General features: G+C 39.7%; 1 protein-coding gene across 19 annotated transcripts in view; it reads left to right on the forward strand.

Annotated features, from left to right (window-relative positions):
- The window catches only part of LOC136836076 (potassium channel subfamily K member 6-like), a 174,807-nt gene that overhangs the window by 119,413 nt on the left and 39,253 nt on the right, over positions 1 to 16,141 (forward strand). The window contains exon 7 of one of the 19 annotated variants that reach the window (XR_010852340.1): positions 1,622 to 1,718. The exons of 17 other annotated variants lie outside the window; for them this stretch is intronic. Coding sequence is in view for 1 of the 2 variants with exons in the window: in XM_067100021.1 (XP_066956122.1) it covers positions 14,666 to 14,713 (48 nt within the window). In the remaining variant the exon portion in view is untranslated. Of the gene's footprint in view, positions 1 to 1,621; positions 1,719 to 14,665; positions 14,715 to 16,141 lie in introns of all 19 variants that reach the window. One more of the 19 variants, XM_067100021.1, reaches the window with a different exon arrangement.

The following is a 16,141-nucleotide window of genomic DNA, read 5'->3' on the forward strand; positions in this document are numbered from 1 at the left end:
CCGTTAACAGTACCTCACTGCTGCCTGCCTGTAAGTAAATCTTGAAGTAAACCTGAAACATATCCACCCACTGCAAGATTCTCAAGTTTATGAATAAATGCCTTGTGATTTACCAAATCAAAAGCAGCACTAAAATTTATTTGAATTACTCCACACTCAAAACCCTTATTAAGGTTCTCTTGCAAACTGCAGTAAAATCTAAAAGAGCATCACAAGGACAGCTGCTTCCTATATGCTTATTGACTTATATCAGCTAATAATCCTTTAGATTCCATATACTTATATAGGGGCTTAAAAACAGGTATTTCTGCAACTCTGGATAGCACAGGGAGAAAAGAAATCGACCTTTAGTTACTGCAGTCTGCAGATATGCTACTCTTTGGAACAGGCATTGCATTACAGTCAATCCCTGCCTATTCGCAGTTCCGGATTCGTGGACTCACCAATTCGTGGATTTCTCTATGGAATAAATATATATATATATATATATATATATATATATATATATATATATATATATATATATATATATATATATGTATATATATACATTATTCACAGAAAATTTGCCTATTCACGGTATTTTTCACTGAGAAACATTCACCAATTACTGTATTTCCATATCATTTTCATGACTAAACTCTTTTTGTGATAAAACCTTTAAAATACTAAGGTATAAGCAATTTTAGAGGGTTTTTTGTGTGTTTGAACTATCAAAATAGGCAGTTCTAAGCATTTTTAGAGGGATTTTAAGTATTCGTGGATTTTAGCTATTTGGGGGGGGTTGTGGTACACATCCCCTGCGAATACCGGGGGCCAACTATATTAACCTTGTGCTGACCTGCAAAGATACTGCCTCGACCTAAAAACTATAGAATCTACTAATCTTGGGAGACACCTCACTAGAAACATTTTTAAAAAAACAAAGGGAAACCATCCCAGGTGTTCAGCCTTTTCCTTAGGGCCAGTAACCAATCTGCCTTCATCTGTTAGTAGTGGTAGAATGGAAAACAAGCCCAAGCCAAAGGTAGATGATACCAATTGGTACAATCCCCACCCTACTTACCAACATTCAAGTTAAAAACATTCATAGATATGTGAACAGACAGGGTCACAAGTTCAGACAGTAAGAATTTTTGCAAAGAACAGAACACGAGGAAGAAGAACCACCTGTTCCTTTAACCCATTCCCTGATTATCGTGAGTATTTTTGTGATTAACTACCATGTATTCTTCATACAATCATGAGAATACTCGCTTATGCTCATAAAATATTCCTACTTATTTTTATCTTAACGATTTAACTTGTTCTTTGATGAATTTCCATTTTACATACTGTATTCCCTCTCCCCATACAAAATATTTTAGTATGCATTTTTCAATAGATGGTGGTGTGCGTTGTTTACTTTTTGAACTTTAAATGTCAGACGCTGCTCCTGTAAAATCCTATCCAAGTTCATAACTTTCAAAGCTTGAAAAAATACTAAATTTTGAATGTTGCATGAATCTAAATTTTATTTTATTCTTTTTACCTTTTGAACATCAAAAGTAATTTTTTATAATACTGTATGATTTAAAATGCAGTGAAAACATTATAATCTATGACTTCCAAATTAACTCAGGAATGTAAACATCAACAAGAATTATGCACTACATATTAAAAACCAACTTACGAACAATTCAAGATACAAACGGGGCCGTCTGGAATGTAGCTCATTCGTAAGTATATGTAAATTCTATTTGCAGCACAGCGAGACTCAACAAAAATGGTGTAATTTTCATATGAATGATTTTGTCTCCACATTTTGAAATTATTGTGTTTGTCATGGTAAGTTTGTCTACATGTATCCTCAAACCATGGCTGGTCATTTTCTTGAGTCTGATGACCTTTCTAGGTAAATACCTTACTAAAATAGCCATCAGTATTTCGTTAAACTTCTTGGGATCTGGGTCTGATACAGCATCAAAAATATTAAGTGTCTGATGAACTTCAGTAATGTGATACCACTAGGCCCTAGGCTATTTTTCCAGTGGTGGCTTTAGGAATATACTGAGTGACAGATATGTTGATCTCAATGGCACTGTGGTTGAAAGTGACTATATATTTGCAAACCTTGAATTTGACAATAGCTGGAATACCTGCAAATATGGGGTCTAATCTATTACCAGAAATATGTGTGGGTTCCTCAATTAGCTGGACAAAATTGGAGGATACACAGAACTCGAGCAGGCTGGCCATGTTGTTCTGTGTAATTTGAGTTAAGCCAGTAACTGTGCTTTGCATTGCAGTTTCCTGTGACTGAACCATACTAACCCCCTCCAAGAGACAGTCATACATAGAATCATCAGTATTTGGATTGTCGTAAACAGCAAATATAAGAACATTGTTGAACACACTGAAAATTTTAAAACAAAGACCGTCACGGCAACTACACTCCAATGTATATGGTATAGAGTGTAATGGGCCAAGAACACTGCCCTGGGAAACACCAGAGATTATATTCCTGTTGTTTCTCTAATGCCCATCAGAAACTACTCTTAAACTACTTAAAACTTAGTAATAATAATACCAAGAAATCATCCACCAACTCCCATCTGTTAAATTTTGAAAATAAGGGCCCATGATTAACATGACCAAAAGGTAAGTGCCCAGGGCCTTGCAAAAGCCAAACTGCAAACTAAAGAACATAATTAAAATATCAATTTAACTAGCCCATCTTGGTTAAACAGTACATTATCGCAAGAATCATGTGAGACCTTGATTCATGGCAAAGCAAAACATGGCTAAATTAAGAACACCTTTTCCACACCTTGAGTCTCAAACACCTCAAAGGAAAGTTGAGCATTATTCTTGGGCGTCTAGACCCTTGTCCATTATCTGGCTGAGGGGTAATACTTGTCAATTTGACCACAGTAACACACTTATGTAACAAAGGTAGCAAAAAATATTCATGTTTATGCCAGCCAGTGGTGGAGATATTTCTCTCGGAGCAGGAAAGAAATGTAACCCTTGTTACAAGGTTTGTCTCAGGAAAGCACAAAATCAGGGCAAAATCCTTATGTTGAAGGAACCAGGTTCTCCCAACAGAAATGTCCCCTCCTGCAGGATCTAAGGAATTATGGAAGCATTGGGGCACACTTGTCAGTTTGTCACCAGCGTCAATAATCAGTACATTCTAATAACCTTAGAGCACCATTATGGTTTCCTGATTTTCTGAACCTCCTGATGGATATCCCCAGATCCCTTCCATCACATATACACTTGGAAGTAGCAGGCAGAATCTTGAGGAAGGGTTTTCAGCAAAGGTTGCACCAGGAAAGGAGTAGACAACCAGATTGTGCCAAGCCTGATATACAGATCAACACTGTTCCAGGTATTTTAAGGCAGAGAGATATCTATCCTGTACTAGTCGCCTTAAATGTCTATGTCAACATTTTGAAAGAGAGAATCCATGCAGAACTCTAAAAATTCCACTGTACGATCGAATCCCGGCAGTGAAGAACCTATAAAATATTTATGAGTCCATTGGTAGCTTCTAAATATACCCTTTAATTATCTTCAGCTTTACTTTCAGGTAGTTGGTAATGCCAGTCTACTTTTACCAACTTTTATCTTAAAGAGACTTAGCTTGTGCACATCTTGTACACCATATAGCATAACAGATTTCTGTATAGCCCTTTTCTCTTTAAAGCATGTTAAGGAATTCCTTGTTCTGTCTGAGAAGGACACTCACGTAAAAGGATTATCAGTGGGTTATGAACAAAGGATTCTTTGGTAAAAATGTAGACTTCCAATAATCCAAACTTGTATTGCTGCACCTTTTGCAGTTCTTGCCTTATCTTAAGGTATCAGCCGGGGTATGGGAGGGGGTTGATTTTCAACCAAGTTGGCTAAGTTGTGTTTTCAACTGTATCTTAAAGTTGTACTGCGCTGCCAGCCATAAGATAAGGCCTATTTGAATCATTCTAATAGGTAAAAAATGCAATTTTGCAAGTGCAGGTGGATACTGAAAATTCTATGGCCCAAAAACTTAGCTTCTGCTTTCCTCTTTATTTCTCAAGCTTTTTTTTTATTACCTTGTGTTTCATATACACAATACATTATGTACGATATATTTTCCCTCAAAGACGAGCTGGTTTTGAACTTTTGAGCTAGCGTTAGTAAACCTCTAGCTGTTGCAATAAGACTTGTTATTGTTGTATCTTTTTTTGTTTGTCACCTTCACCAGTGATTTTTTGTGTGATTTTCTTGGCTCATAAGTGTTGTTTTTATCATAAATATGCCTCGCAAGAAGTCTGGTCATCGACAGGAAGCAACTTCTTATAATATTAGAGAATATAATGAAAGAAAGAGGCAGCAGAAAGTAGAAGCCGCACCCACTGATCACATGGGGAAGATCTTGGGGAACACCATGGAAACACCAGTGGTGTTGCCATCATTTTCTATTCCAACTAAGTTTTTATGAATATTCACCTTTAAAATTTTACTATTCGTTTAGTTGTTACTTTCAAGATGCTGATGGGGATGAAGATGAAATTACATTAGTGCTGTTTTATGAAGAGGAGGAGTCCAGAGAAGAGGAGGAAGAGGACATCAACAGTGATGCAATCATCAAGTGTTCAGGTGCTGAATTACGAAACAGCTTACTAAGCACTTATGTGAAAAATGTAATGGATAAATTAGAGGACAGTGCAAATGACAATAAGATAATTTCATTACCGTTAAAGAATCTCACAAAACTATTTAGGAAAAACAACGTGATAGCTGTAGGGAGTAAAAAAAAAAAAAATTACATGGAAAATGGTTTCGATCCTAGTCTAATATTAAAGGGGATAATATCTCTGCAAAAAAAGATATGGGACCAGGTGCCAGCTAAGCTTTTCAAGAAAGCTTTGCATGTGACTAAGAAAAACTCTTTGTACATTCAAATCTCCATAACTCGGCTATTTACGAATGGATTTGAATACTTTAAAAAGCATTATAATATTCAGTCATTGCGTGGGAACAATTTTGCTAGCTTATTTTTCTTTTTTATTTATATTTTTTTTTACATATATTTAATGTAATTTTTGGCCTTTTTGGTGCTTCTTGCAATTTTGTTCTTTATGCTTTAAACTTTGAGTTTGTTTTTTAAATTTTCTGTGATTCATAAATAAAGGTGGATAGGGTTTTCAAAATTTGGGAAAAAATGTATGAAAAAAACACACAGATATTCACAAAAAATACATTTTCGCTCATATTAAGGTAAAATTTTGTGTAAACATTCCTTAAAACACTATAAATCAACACTGAAATTTTTATTATGATAGCTAATGATACCAACCCCCCCCCACCCCCGATACCCTTAACCGCTGATAATGATGATCTTTTACTGTGTTCTATATGATGTGGGTGTGGCAAGTTATTTCAGAGTTACATTTCAATAGTAAAGATGCAGTAACAGAATGAGCAGTACTAGCAGCACATAAAATCTGGTCAGCCTCATCAAAATATACCCCTTCAGTTATCTTCAGCTTTACATGCATTTACTTGGTGATACCAGTCTATCTTCAACAGTTTTAATTAGAGGTTGGTGATTCATGTTCATCCAAATTATCACGATCCCACTTTCCTTGGATTTGTGACGTTCTCACATCTTACAACTTACGATTTTGTGTACTGTATAAACACTCAAAAAAAGTATTGCAACATCTTCAAAAATCTCTCAGACAGCATTTATATAAGTATTAGTCTAATATCTGGCAACTTTCTATCAGGTGCATGAAGCTAACTACTATGCCTTTTAATGTACTGGATGAATTCTCTGCATTTTCCCATTTCACCTGGATTTTTCATTTTACTTCGGTATTGTAGCAATATGTTACTAAATTAAAGGATGTAGTACAGTATATATACTGTAGTTTAAAGGCTATCAGCTTTTGAAACTATAGTGTTACTATTTTTTTTTTTTTTTTTTTTGCAAAATGACACTTGTAAACATAGGTCTATGAGAGTACTGTACACTACAATATTAGCCTGTGCACCATTGCAGTTGTGATTTACATTGTAACTGACATTACTGTATAGTAAATTCTTTGCATATTATGCAATTCATGGAATGGAACATTAATTTTCAGTTGTTTCAGATAAAGAAAGTCACCTATATTAGGTCAAAGGTAGATAGACAGATTGCCAAACAAGCTCTTTCTCTCTCAGTATTTTGCTTGTGAGTGGATTGCACATCCACTAGAAACTTATTATCTCATTTGATCTCAGCTTCCGTTGTGATGGGTTTAATGGAGCCACATTATTGACCTGTTGATCTTGCAGAAGAGCAGGTGTAATGCAAGTGTCTGCACTTCTTTGCGCTGCATTTAAATTTCCACTCTATCTTGTGCCATATCTATTTATAAATTGCTGGTTTGTTTATGGTAAGCTGCCAAGCAATGTCACCTGGTGAAACAGTAGCCTTATGCTCGTTAATGATGAATTCCCTTAGAGTTGGTATGGTGCGTTTTACTATTTTCCATGTACTGCATGTGATTCACTCAGTTTTTCCTGCCCATGGGCGATGTTATGATTAAGAGGCAAGATTGCAGAAACTTTTTTTCTTAGTGTGTTTTTACAACCATACTGGAATATACATTAAATTTTTTTTTATGTAATTTCAGAAACAGTTACAGTTTATTAGATATGTGTCAGTAATCATGCTTTACTTTACATATTCAAAGTTGTGCCATCAACTAGTCTTCCCAGTGGAGTGGAATGAAATGTAAAATTTAGGCCATAGAGCAAACACTGGGACCGTGATGCCATTCACCGCTGAAAGGGAAATTGAGAATAAAAAGGTTTAAAGGTGTATCAAGAGGAAATCCTTGCAGTTGCAGTATGAAACAATTGTTTGGAGGGGGTGGGAAGAAAGAAGAAAGAGAATGTGAACAGAGGTGCAGTAAAAGGAATGAAAGGGGTTTCAGTGTGAGGTGCACTAATAGTGCTACCCCCCTACAGGCGTCTTCTAAGGAGAATTTTTCAAAATGATTTCTACACATAACTTGAAATTAGTTATACTAATATGTAGAATTAATAATGATGATATTCAGATGAGAAAATTGGATTCACTTTTGTATAACACAAGATTGAGGTAACATTCTTTGGTGAATGAAAACTACTGGAAGTGTGTTGCAGTATATTTTTCTTGTTTTTAAAACATAGGGACTGTAAGGGTCAGAACCAAGTTCTCTCTCAGACACTGCAGTCCTTAGCTCACTACTCTAGGATGTTCAGCTAATTGGCCTCCCTCCTAAAACAGCAGTTCAGGCTTTATAATTAACTCTGTGTTAATTATTAGCTTTACAGCCTTTTGATCACAACTGTGTGATATTCAGCTTTTTGTACACCCGTCTAAATTCAGGACTATTCTGTATATAAATAATGGGCTTTGATTACACAAATAAGTAAGCGTGGGTTCCTTCTTTACCTGCAGTTTCAACTGGATCCTATTAACTAGATTTACTCTGTTTAACAGACACAAGACTGGTAAACTATGGGATTTTGGGACATGAATTATTAGGCTTATATATATGATTAATCAGTTTATATTAAAGAAACAATTTTATTGCCGTTTTGCTGTCCTTAAAAGGTTTCTAGATCCTAATATATTTCCTGTGAGACTGCACCACAAATATGAAGTTTTCATAATAAAACTAATATTGTAATACTTACCTGAACACCTGAATTAGCCCTGGTCACTGACCAGCCCGAACTACATCCCCATAGCTTTTACCCACTAAGTGGGTAATAAACTGTCAGCGTTACCAGCACTTACAGGAAAATCTTGTCAAATGAGTTATCTGAAGTACTGTTGGCAACACTGCTGCAAGCCCCGGCCAAGTGAGGCCGAAATCCCCAATTGCGTTATCCACTATTCAAATTGAAGTGGGGAGGAGGGTGGGAATCATTCAGGTGTTCAGGTAAGTACAGTATTACAATATTAGTTTTATTATGAAAACTTCATATTGCAATACACTCCCTGAACACCTGAATTAGCCCGATTAACAAAATTTAGTGGAGGTGGGATCAATCTAATTCTGCCCGACCTGCCATCAGGGAAAGCAGGTAACTCATTATTCGCCTACTCTGTATAAATGAATGTATCCTCACCTGGTTATCCCACTCGGCAGGTGAGAATGTCTGTAGAGAGAGTACCCCCGACGTCAGTCTCCTGTCTAGGTACTGTCTGAGTCGAGCTACCTCTCATGTGGTATTCAAACCTCCTCATGGATAGAGAGTAGCAAAATAAACACCAACCTACCATGTGGCTAATCAAAGCACTCTCATTTATGGAGGGTCTGAGTCGAGCTACCTCTCATGTGGTATTCAAACCTCATCATGGATAGAGTAGCAAAAAAAAAAAAAAACCAACCTACCATGTGGCTAATCACAGCCTCCCATGATTAGTGGAGAACGATGAACCTCCCATGTGGCTAATCAAAGCACTCTCATTTATGGAGGGTCTGAGTCGAGCTACCTCTCATGTGGTATTCAAACCTCCTCATGGATGAAGTAGCAAAAAAATAAAAACCAACCTACCATGTGGCTAATCACAGCCTCCCATTAGTGGAGAATGATGAACCTCCCATGTGGCTAATCAAAGCACTCTCATGTATGGAGAGTGCGATGAACCTCCCATGTGGCTAATCAAAGCACTCTCATGTATGGAGGGGTGCGATGAACCTCCCATGTGGCTAATCAAAGCACTCTCATATGGAGGTACGAAGAACCTCCCATGTGGCTATTGTAGCCTCTCATGTATGGAGGAGAAGTTGAGTGTGCAGGATCCTCGAGTTCTTTGCCGTCCGTTGCCGCCAATGTCTGCGCAGAAGAGGTTGAAGAAACCAAACCTGTCCAGTGGATCTGCCTATCTTCACAGTACTAAAGTCAAACTTAATATTCTCACTATGAACCCCGACTAACAGAGAATCCAAAATTCCAAATTTCCTCAGACTACATTCATTACTTAGTGTTCCCCCCACCCTTAACATTACTATGTAATTATAAGATCGAGTTGAATCGTGCATAGGGACCAAGCGAGAAATTCTTCTTCGAAGAAAACTGAACATCTTTTAGGTAGAAGTCGTGAAAAACGACACCGACTTCCAAGTGGCTGCCTCTAAGAATCTCCGCACTAAGAGAGTACCCCCTTAGCTAAATGAACGCACCCACAATAGAAGGGTTAGTGGCTACACATGGACTAAGAGAATAACTTTCATGTAAAAAGGAGAACGATGCATCTCCCAAGTGACTATTCAGAGCCTACCCATTAAGGAGGGAATGAGGCAGTGAGCCGAGCCGATGATCCTCCGCCCTGCAGGTTGGGGCAAAGGCCGGCGAGCGCAGAAGTGTCCCAGCGCCAACGAAACAACCTAGGCTAGCCTATGAGAGCACCTCTTTGGACTCTCGTAGGGAAACTATCAAAGAATAGGATACTTAAGATATACTGAACTTGAGTTCATGTGATTATACTATCACTGTTGCTTAAGATTTTAAAGCCTAAAAAGGATTTTTGTATCTGGTTAACCTAATAATCACCGCACTACGTGAATATACTACCTTAGCTAAATGAGCGCACCCTAGATAATAGACTTCGCCGTTAAACGTGGACTAAGTGAATAACCTTCCGAGTCTTTGCACGAAGAGAATACCACCTCAGCTAATTGAACGCACCCTAGATAGGAGAATTCGCCACTATACGCAGTGGGGCGAATTGAACGTCTCTTAAGTGAAGGAAGAAAACAAAGACAGACTCACAAGCAACTACCTCCAGAATAGAAGACTCTGAACCATTTCTTAGAAAGGAAGATGAAGTGGACATACTCCAAATACTGTGCGGTAATGAAAAAAAAAAAAAAAACTGCTAAATACCAAATATAATGTCACATCAAATTAAATTGCGTTCAAGGGCATAAACCTCGCACCACACGAGAATCGTGAAGTGTGCCCGCAACTGTGTTCGTGTAGTGAGCGCTTATGAACCAGGAACCATTTCTCCAAAAGTAGCTAATCGCTTCCTTCGACAGCGGATGGGAAGGATTCCGCGGTGAGACAAGAAGTGTACACGGAAGCGGACGGAGTTTATCAACCTTTGATACATATTCGCATCGGACATAAAGACATCCCCGCTGATGCTGGAACCGAACACTTGCAGATAAAGAACCTTAAACGAACGAAGCAGAGTTTAAGCCTCGGCCACGACTTCCGGAAGAGGAGAAATACTTATCATTTCCCGCCTAGGAAACTGGCCTAGGAAACTTCCGGAAGCTCGCCCATTGTTTTATCTGCAGCTAAAGCCGAAAGAAAGAAATAAAACACACCCTAACCAATTATCTTAACATTAGAACTTCCGACAGATCTCACGAGGGAGCCCAAGGGAACGTAACAAGTCAAAGAAGATCTTACTGCTAGAAATTTTCAGGAAAAAGAAAAATGTACTGCAAAGTGCTGAGCGGTAGCCAGCAATAGCCAAAAACGGAAGAATCTTGACTTTCCGAAGGAATAAGAGAAAACCAGCTATTTCAGTTATGGCAGGCCTAAAGATGGAATGACCTTTCTTACGACACAGACTTCCCCATGTCAAGTTGACCTGGTAAAGCTACGGGTTGACTTCTGAAGCTGAAGGAAACACTGTCTAGACATAGCTTTAGAGTGTCTGGACTGTCAGCTGTTTGCTCGGCAGTCGCCCGCAACTATGTTCATCACGCAAGAGTTTGGATGACAATGGTGAAAATGCGGTTGTCTAAAAAAAAAATCTGCATGAGGAGGAACATCGGAACTTCCGTAAGGAGCATTAGGAATTCCGGAACCGAGGGCGTTAGAGCCAGCAAGGAGCTAGAGTCACAGATGTCTTGACACTACCGCAATTCCTGATTACCTGATGAATGAGACCGAATGGCGGAAAGTATACACCTCTAAGTTCTAATGATCTTGTTCCCCCCGAGTTCTCAGATACGACACGGCAGTTACGGTGTCGCAAAGCAGACCCACTATTGTGTCGCGCACTAGGACTGAGAAACACCTGAGGGCTTCCTTTATAGCCCTGAAGTTCCTGAAGGTTATGACTCCTCTTGTTCCTGATCCCTCCAGAGGCCCGAAGCCTGGTTTCCTCCAAGGTTGCTCCCCAACCTTGATATAAGGCATCTGAGTACAGATGAACGTCTGGAAGAGGGGAGACTATAGACCTTCCAGATGTCAGATGTGCTTCTTCTGACAATCACAGACGATCTGACAAGCGAGAATCGTTCCGGATTATACCTGTATTCTCGATGTGGAAGTCTCAGCGATTCCTGAGACGTACCTGAAGAGAAAGCATCACGGAGACACAAGACCCTGGAATGAGAGAGAGAGAGAGAGAGAGAGAGAGAGAGAGAGGAGAGAGGACATTCTCCCTAAAAGGCTTCTTCAAGTGGGTACCAGCTGTTCCCTGTTAGACAGGAACCCTCTACTTCCACATTTTGTACCTTCAACAATGCATATCTGCCGACACTGGAGACATGAGTTAGAAGCAACAAGTGCGTTATACTGTCCACATCCCTTGAACCCGGAACACCCACACTAATCATAGCTTGCTGTGACGCTACTGCTGACGATGGCTACACGAAATAGACCATGGAGGAGATATCCTCCTCCCTAAAAGACTGTTGCAGAGCACAAAAGGCACCCACAACAGAACCCTCCTCTTCTGCCAAAGAACTTTGTATAGTCAGGCGACATGTTAACCTGGTATGCCAGCCTTACTGACACCGAAGTGATGAGGTGTCAGGCAGTACCGGACCGGAGGGAGTATATCATCTTGTTTGAGCAACTACCGGTTCTGTCGCATATAGCGACTCGAACATCGTTGCTTCGGTAGTGTACGCTCCTCCGGAACCTTGGATTGAGGATAAGTGAGGATGAAGTCTACCATCCGCTTATACTCATTCTCATTGGCTGAAGGAGAACTATCGGTACGGATCCTCTTCTTCAAATGAACAATCCTTGTCGGACTGGTTCGGCCGAGCCAGAAGGATTGCGGACTGGTCCAACCGAGCTGGAGGATGAAAAGAGGCAGGCCGATCCCTGGCAAACGGCGAACTCGAAGCCCCGGAACTTGCTACACCTGGGTGCGTGAGACGGACAACTGACGTATCAATCGCGAACATACGGGAGGCACCAAAGTAGGTTGCGCAAACCCCGCACCACCAACGAGATGGCGCAACACCTGGGGACCACGCCCACTCTGAGAGCAAAGAGGCTGCAACACCCGAACCACTCAAATCGGATGTATCAAAACCGCATGAGAATGGGAATCCGGAACAGAAGACCCGGAATCAACCCCGAACCAACATGGATGCCCAGACGGAGGGACAGAGAAAACCTGCTGGAAAGTTGAGAAAGAAGAAGCCGAAGGAGGGAAGAAGGAAGAAGCCACACTCGCAGTAACCACTGGAGCGCCCAACGCCGACATTGGACAGATGGAGAAGGTCCCAACCGGACCGAACTCAAAGGAGTATTGAAGGGGAAGTTACGAGGTACCAAACCGAAGGTAACAGAAGAAGGTAATTACCAACTATCCTGGAGAATGGAAAGGCTGTGGAAACTATCGGTGCTGATACACTGAACATTGGCGCAGGCGAATCGCCAACTGTCGTAGCATCCACAAGAATCACAGAGGATACATTACAGTTAGGAAACTATCGGTGCTGATACACTGAACGCTGGTGCAGGCGAATCGCCGACTGCCATAGCATCCGCAAGAATCGCGGAGGATACATTACAGTTAGGAACCCGTAAAGAATGAAATAAGGAGTTGCTGATGCCTCCGCAAACACCTGAGAAGCAACTAGACCGGAAGGCTGAGAAGCTACCGGATTTGCAAAAGGTGATAAGACGACGGATCCGTAAAAAAGTACCCCTTCCCTTAACCCCAAAGAGAGAGAGGGGGCCGCTGAAGCTCTAATATACAGGGTTGAAGCAAGAAAGCCTTGTTCTGCTGAGTTAAAAGCCAAGAAAACAGGATGCGCAACAAAGACCCCGAGAGCCCTCCAAAGAGTTGACCAAAAAGAAGATTGAGAAGGGCAATGGAAGAAGGCTTAGAAGAAAAAGGAAAAAAAAAACGTGAAAATTCCGTAGCGGTCGAAGAAGCCATTGATTTCAAAGAAAATAGAGTGGTTCTGTTCCCCCCGCCCCTGATAATCTTGATAGACATTATCAAATCCGAAAATTCTTTAAGACATGATCATGAATATTGGAAAAACTCAATTGCCAGATTTACCCCCATCGCAAGACGAAAGAAATTTTAAAACCCCCAAGGGAAAAAGAACCTTCAAAGAAGGAGTATTCAAGGAAAACAAAAATTCAAACCAGATACATCAGAAACCAAATCTGAACGACCCTCCACGGATCTGGAAACCTTTGTTGCACAGAGCAGGAAGCAGGAAATAAAACCAACGACTGATCTAAAGGAGAGACCTAAACATTAACGACCCCAACAAACCTGAACCCAAAGAAGACCACGTTCAACTACTTTTTCTGAATACTTCCTAAATTAGAATTCCTACCCTTCTGAGTGATTCCTAATTCTAAATCCACCGTAGAACTTACGCTTTTAGGGGGGGGGTGAAATCTGCTGCCAACACTGCCTGCTCCGCGCCGGGGGTGCCGGCAGATCCTACCTTCGAGGTTTGCAGTTCTCCATGACTCCCCGCATCCGTTAGGGCTGGTTCTGGAACAGGCAGGGGGGCTGAAAAAGAACGATTAGTATCTACAACACCATTACTACTATCCTTATATCTAGTTTCCGTTAATTTAGTCATAAAGCTAGAAAAATCTACTAGACATACTCAGCTAGTAACTTGTCCTCTAACTTTTTGAATAATTCTTCCATCTGATTTACCGACCAAGACTCGTCACCTATCTGACTGATACTACACTGCATCTTCCTACATAAAATACAAACAGAATGTCGATCGTGTTTGAGGGTACTCATCCTACGCTTGCAGAACGTGTGGGGACGATGAGCGTCAGCATCTCCAGCAGTAGAAGGCTCTGTCATCGAAGATGTAAACGAAGTTGAAGTATCGGCGCTAGCAGACGGCGACGTCTTCTTGTTTGACTTAGCCAATCAAATCCAAAGTACTGATCCCAAAGTCAAAATCTGGAGAGAAGTTCCAAATCCCATCAATAAAGTATCCATCCAGGAGAAAATGCGTTGAAAACAGTCCAAATCGTGATCTGATGTCCAAAATCTTGAATGGGGGTCGGGCTAAATGACCAAAAGTTCGCCTGATGTGGGACACACCCACACAGCATGGTGAACAAAAAGCAATTGAGGATTTCGGCCTCACTCGGCCGGGACTTGCAGCAGTGTTGCCAATGTTACTTCAGGTAACTCATTTGACAAGATTTTCCTGTAAGCGTTGGTAACGCTGACAGTTTATTACCCGCGTAGTGGGTAAAAGCTATGGGGATGTAGTTCGGGCTGGTCAGTGACCAGGGCTAATTCAGGTGTTCAGGGAGTGTATTGCAATATATATTTTTTAAGAGTCCAAGGTTTGTATCATAAAGCAGGGAGCATGATGCATGTATGCCTGTAGTATGTTCTGAATGTATGTGATCTTGTTACACCATGTAAAATTATTTTTTTATTAAACAGGAAAAGGATCAAGATGAAAATACTCCATTGATCATGATAACTCAGTGAGGTATGGCTCTAAAAAAAAAAAAAAATTCAGTATGCACTTTCAGTACTAACACTGGTCTTTCTACAAAATGCCTTACTAACAATGTGTAGAGTGTATGTTGCTAACCATGTACTGTATGCTAACCATGTACTGTAGCTGTATTTGTTCTTGAAAGGTTTTCAGCTTTAAAAGAACATGCTATGGTATGTCATTGATGTATTTATTCATCCCAGTTTAAACTCACACTTTGTTCTTGAATGCTACAGCTTTTTGTACATTCAGATGATTAGTTATACTAGGTACTGTAAATGGTATATCCTGGTACATTCAATCACTTATCCAGTTAAAATGAGAAGACTTTGAGTTTAACAGTTCCTGTTTTTATGCTATATTCATTGGGAAGTGGAAAAAGTTGAACAGTAGATAATGATTTAATCAACCATTTTGTCATTCAATTGATTTTATAGTTCATTTACTGGTTACTGTATTGTGATTTGGTAATGGAATGTCATTATGTTAGGGCATATTTCTATTTTTAGAAACTGAATACACTCATTGTACATTACACTCTGATACAGTAATATGAGTGGAGTCATGTTACTATATATAGAACTTAATATTTATATATAGCACTTTCCAGGGTTTAATATTTGTTACATGAAGGAGCTTTTAACTATTTTCGTAGTTGAAAATTGGTACAAAAAGCAGAAGGTAGAAAACAGACTACATCACCCATGGGTCAAGTTAAACACCACATCAGTCATTTTCATTTTGTAGGGACTTGGTTAGGTAACAATATTTTATGGACAATAACTTGAAATTTATTGTTTGACTTTGTAATTTATTGGTCATTCACAGCAGAACTTTTTATGAGTTTAAAGTGTTAATATGGTCATGTTTGACAGCAGTAATTCATTACTTGGTACCTTAGAGGAGGTATTGGTTAATTGTAGTTCTTTCCCATTCTAAAGGCGTAAAATCTCCCGTTAACAACCATTGCTACCAAGAGGTTTTTTCCCCTTGAGAACTTATTTTGTGTGTACACATTAGCATTTTTGGAAGAATTTTTTGGTAAACAGGTTTAACAAATTTTAAACCTTTCCCACCTGTTCCTTCTGGTATTGTAGCTAGAGCTCATCTGATTTAAGGTGTTTTTGTGTAAATTCTTTGCTCTGTCACTCTTCTGATATCAGGAATACAGTGGCACCTCAGTTTAACAGATTTCGTTAACAGACTTTCCCTAATCTGATAAAAATATAAAAAAAATTTTTGTTACAATAGGGTTATTGGATGGTGGACAGAGTGCACCGAAGTGGATGTCCTCTCACCCTTAATGAGTAATCCACTAAGTATGCTAGAGGTATTGAACGTTGAACAAACAAATACACACCTGTCACCAAGGCTTCCCTTTCTGTGCCTGTGAGAGTGGACAGTGAACAAACACTGAG

The sequence above is a fragment of the Macrobrachium rosenbergii genome, chromosome 56, assembly GCF_040412425.1.
Source record: "Macrobrachium rosenbergii isolate ZJJX-2024 chromosome 56, ASM4041242v1, whole genome shotgun sequence".
In the NCBI taxonomy this organism is placed as follows: Eukaryota; Metazoa; Arthropoda; class Malacostraca; order Decapoda; family Palaemonidae; genus Macrobrachium; species Macrobrachium rosenbergii.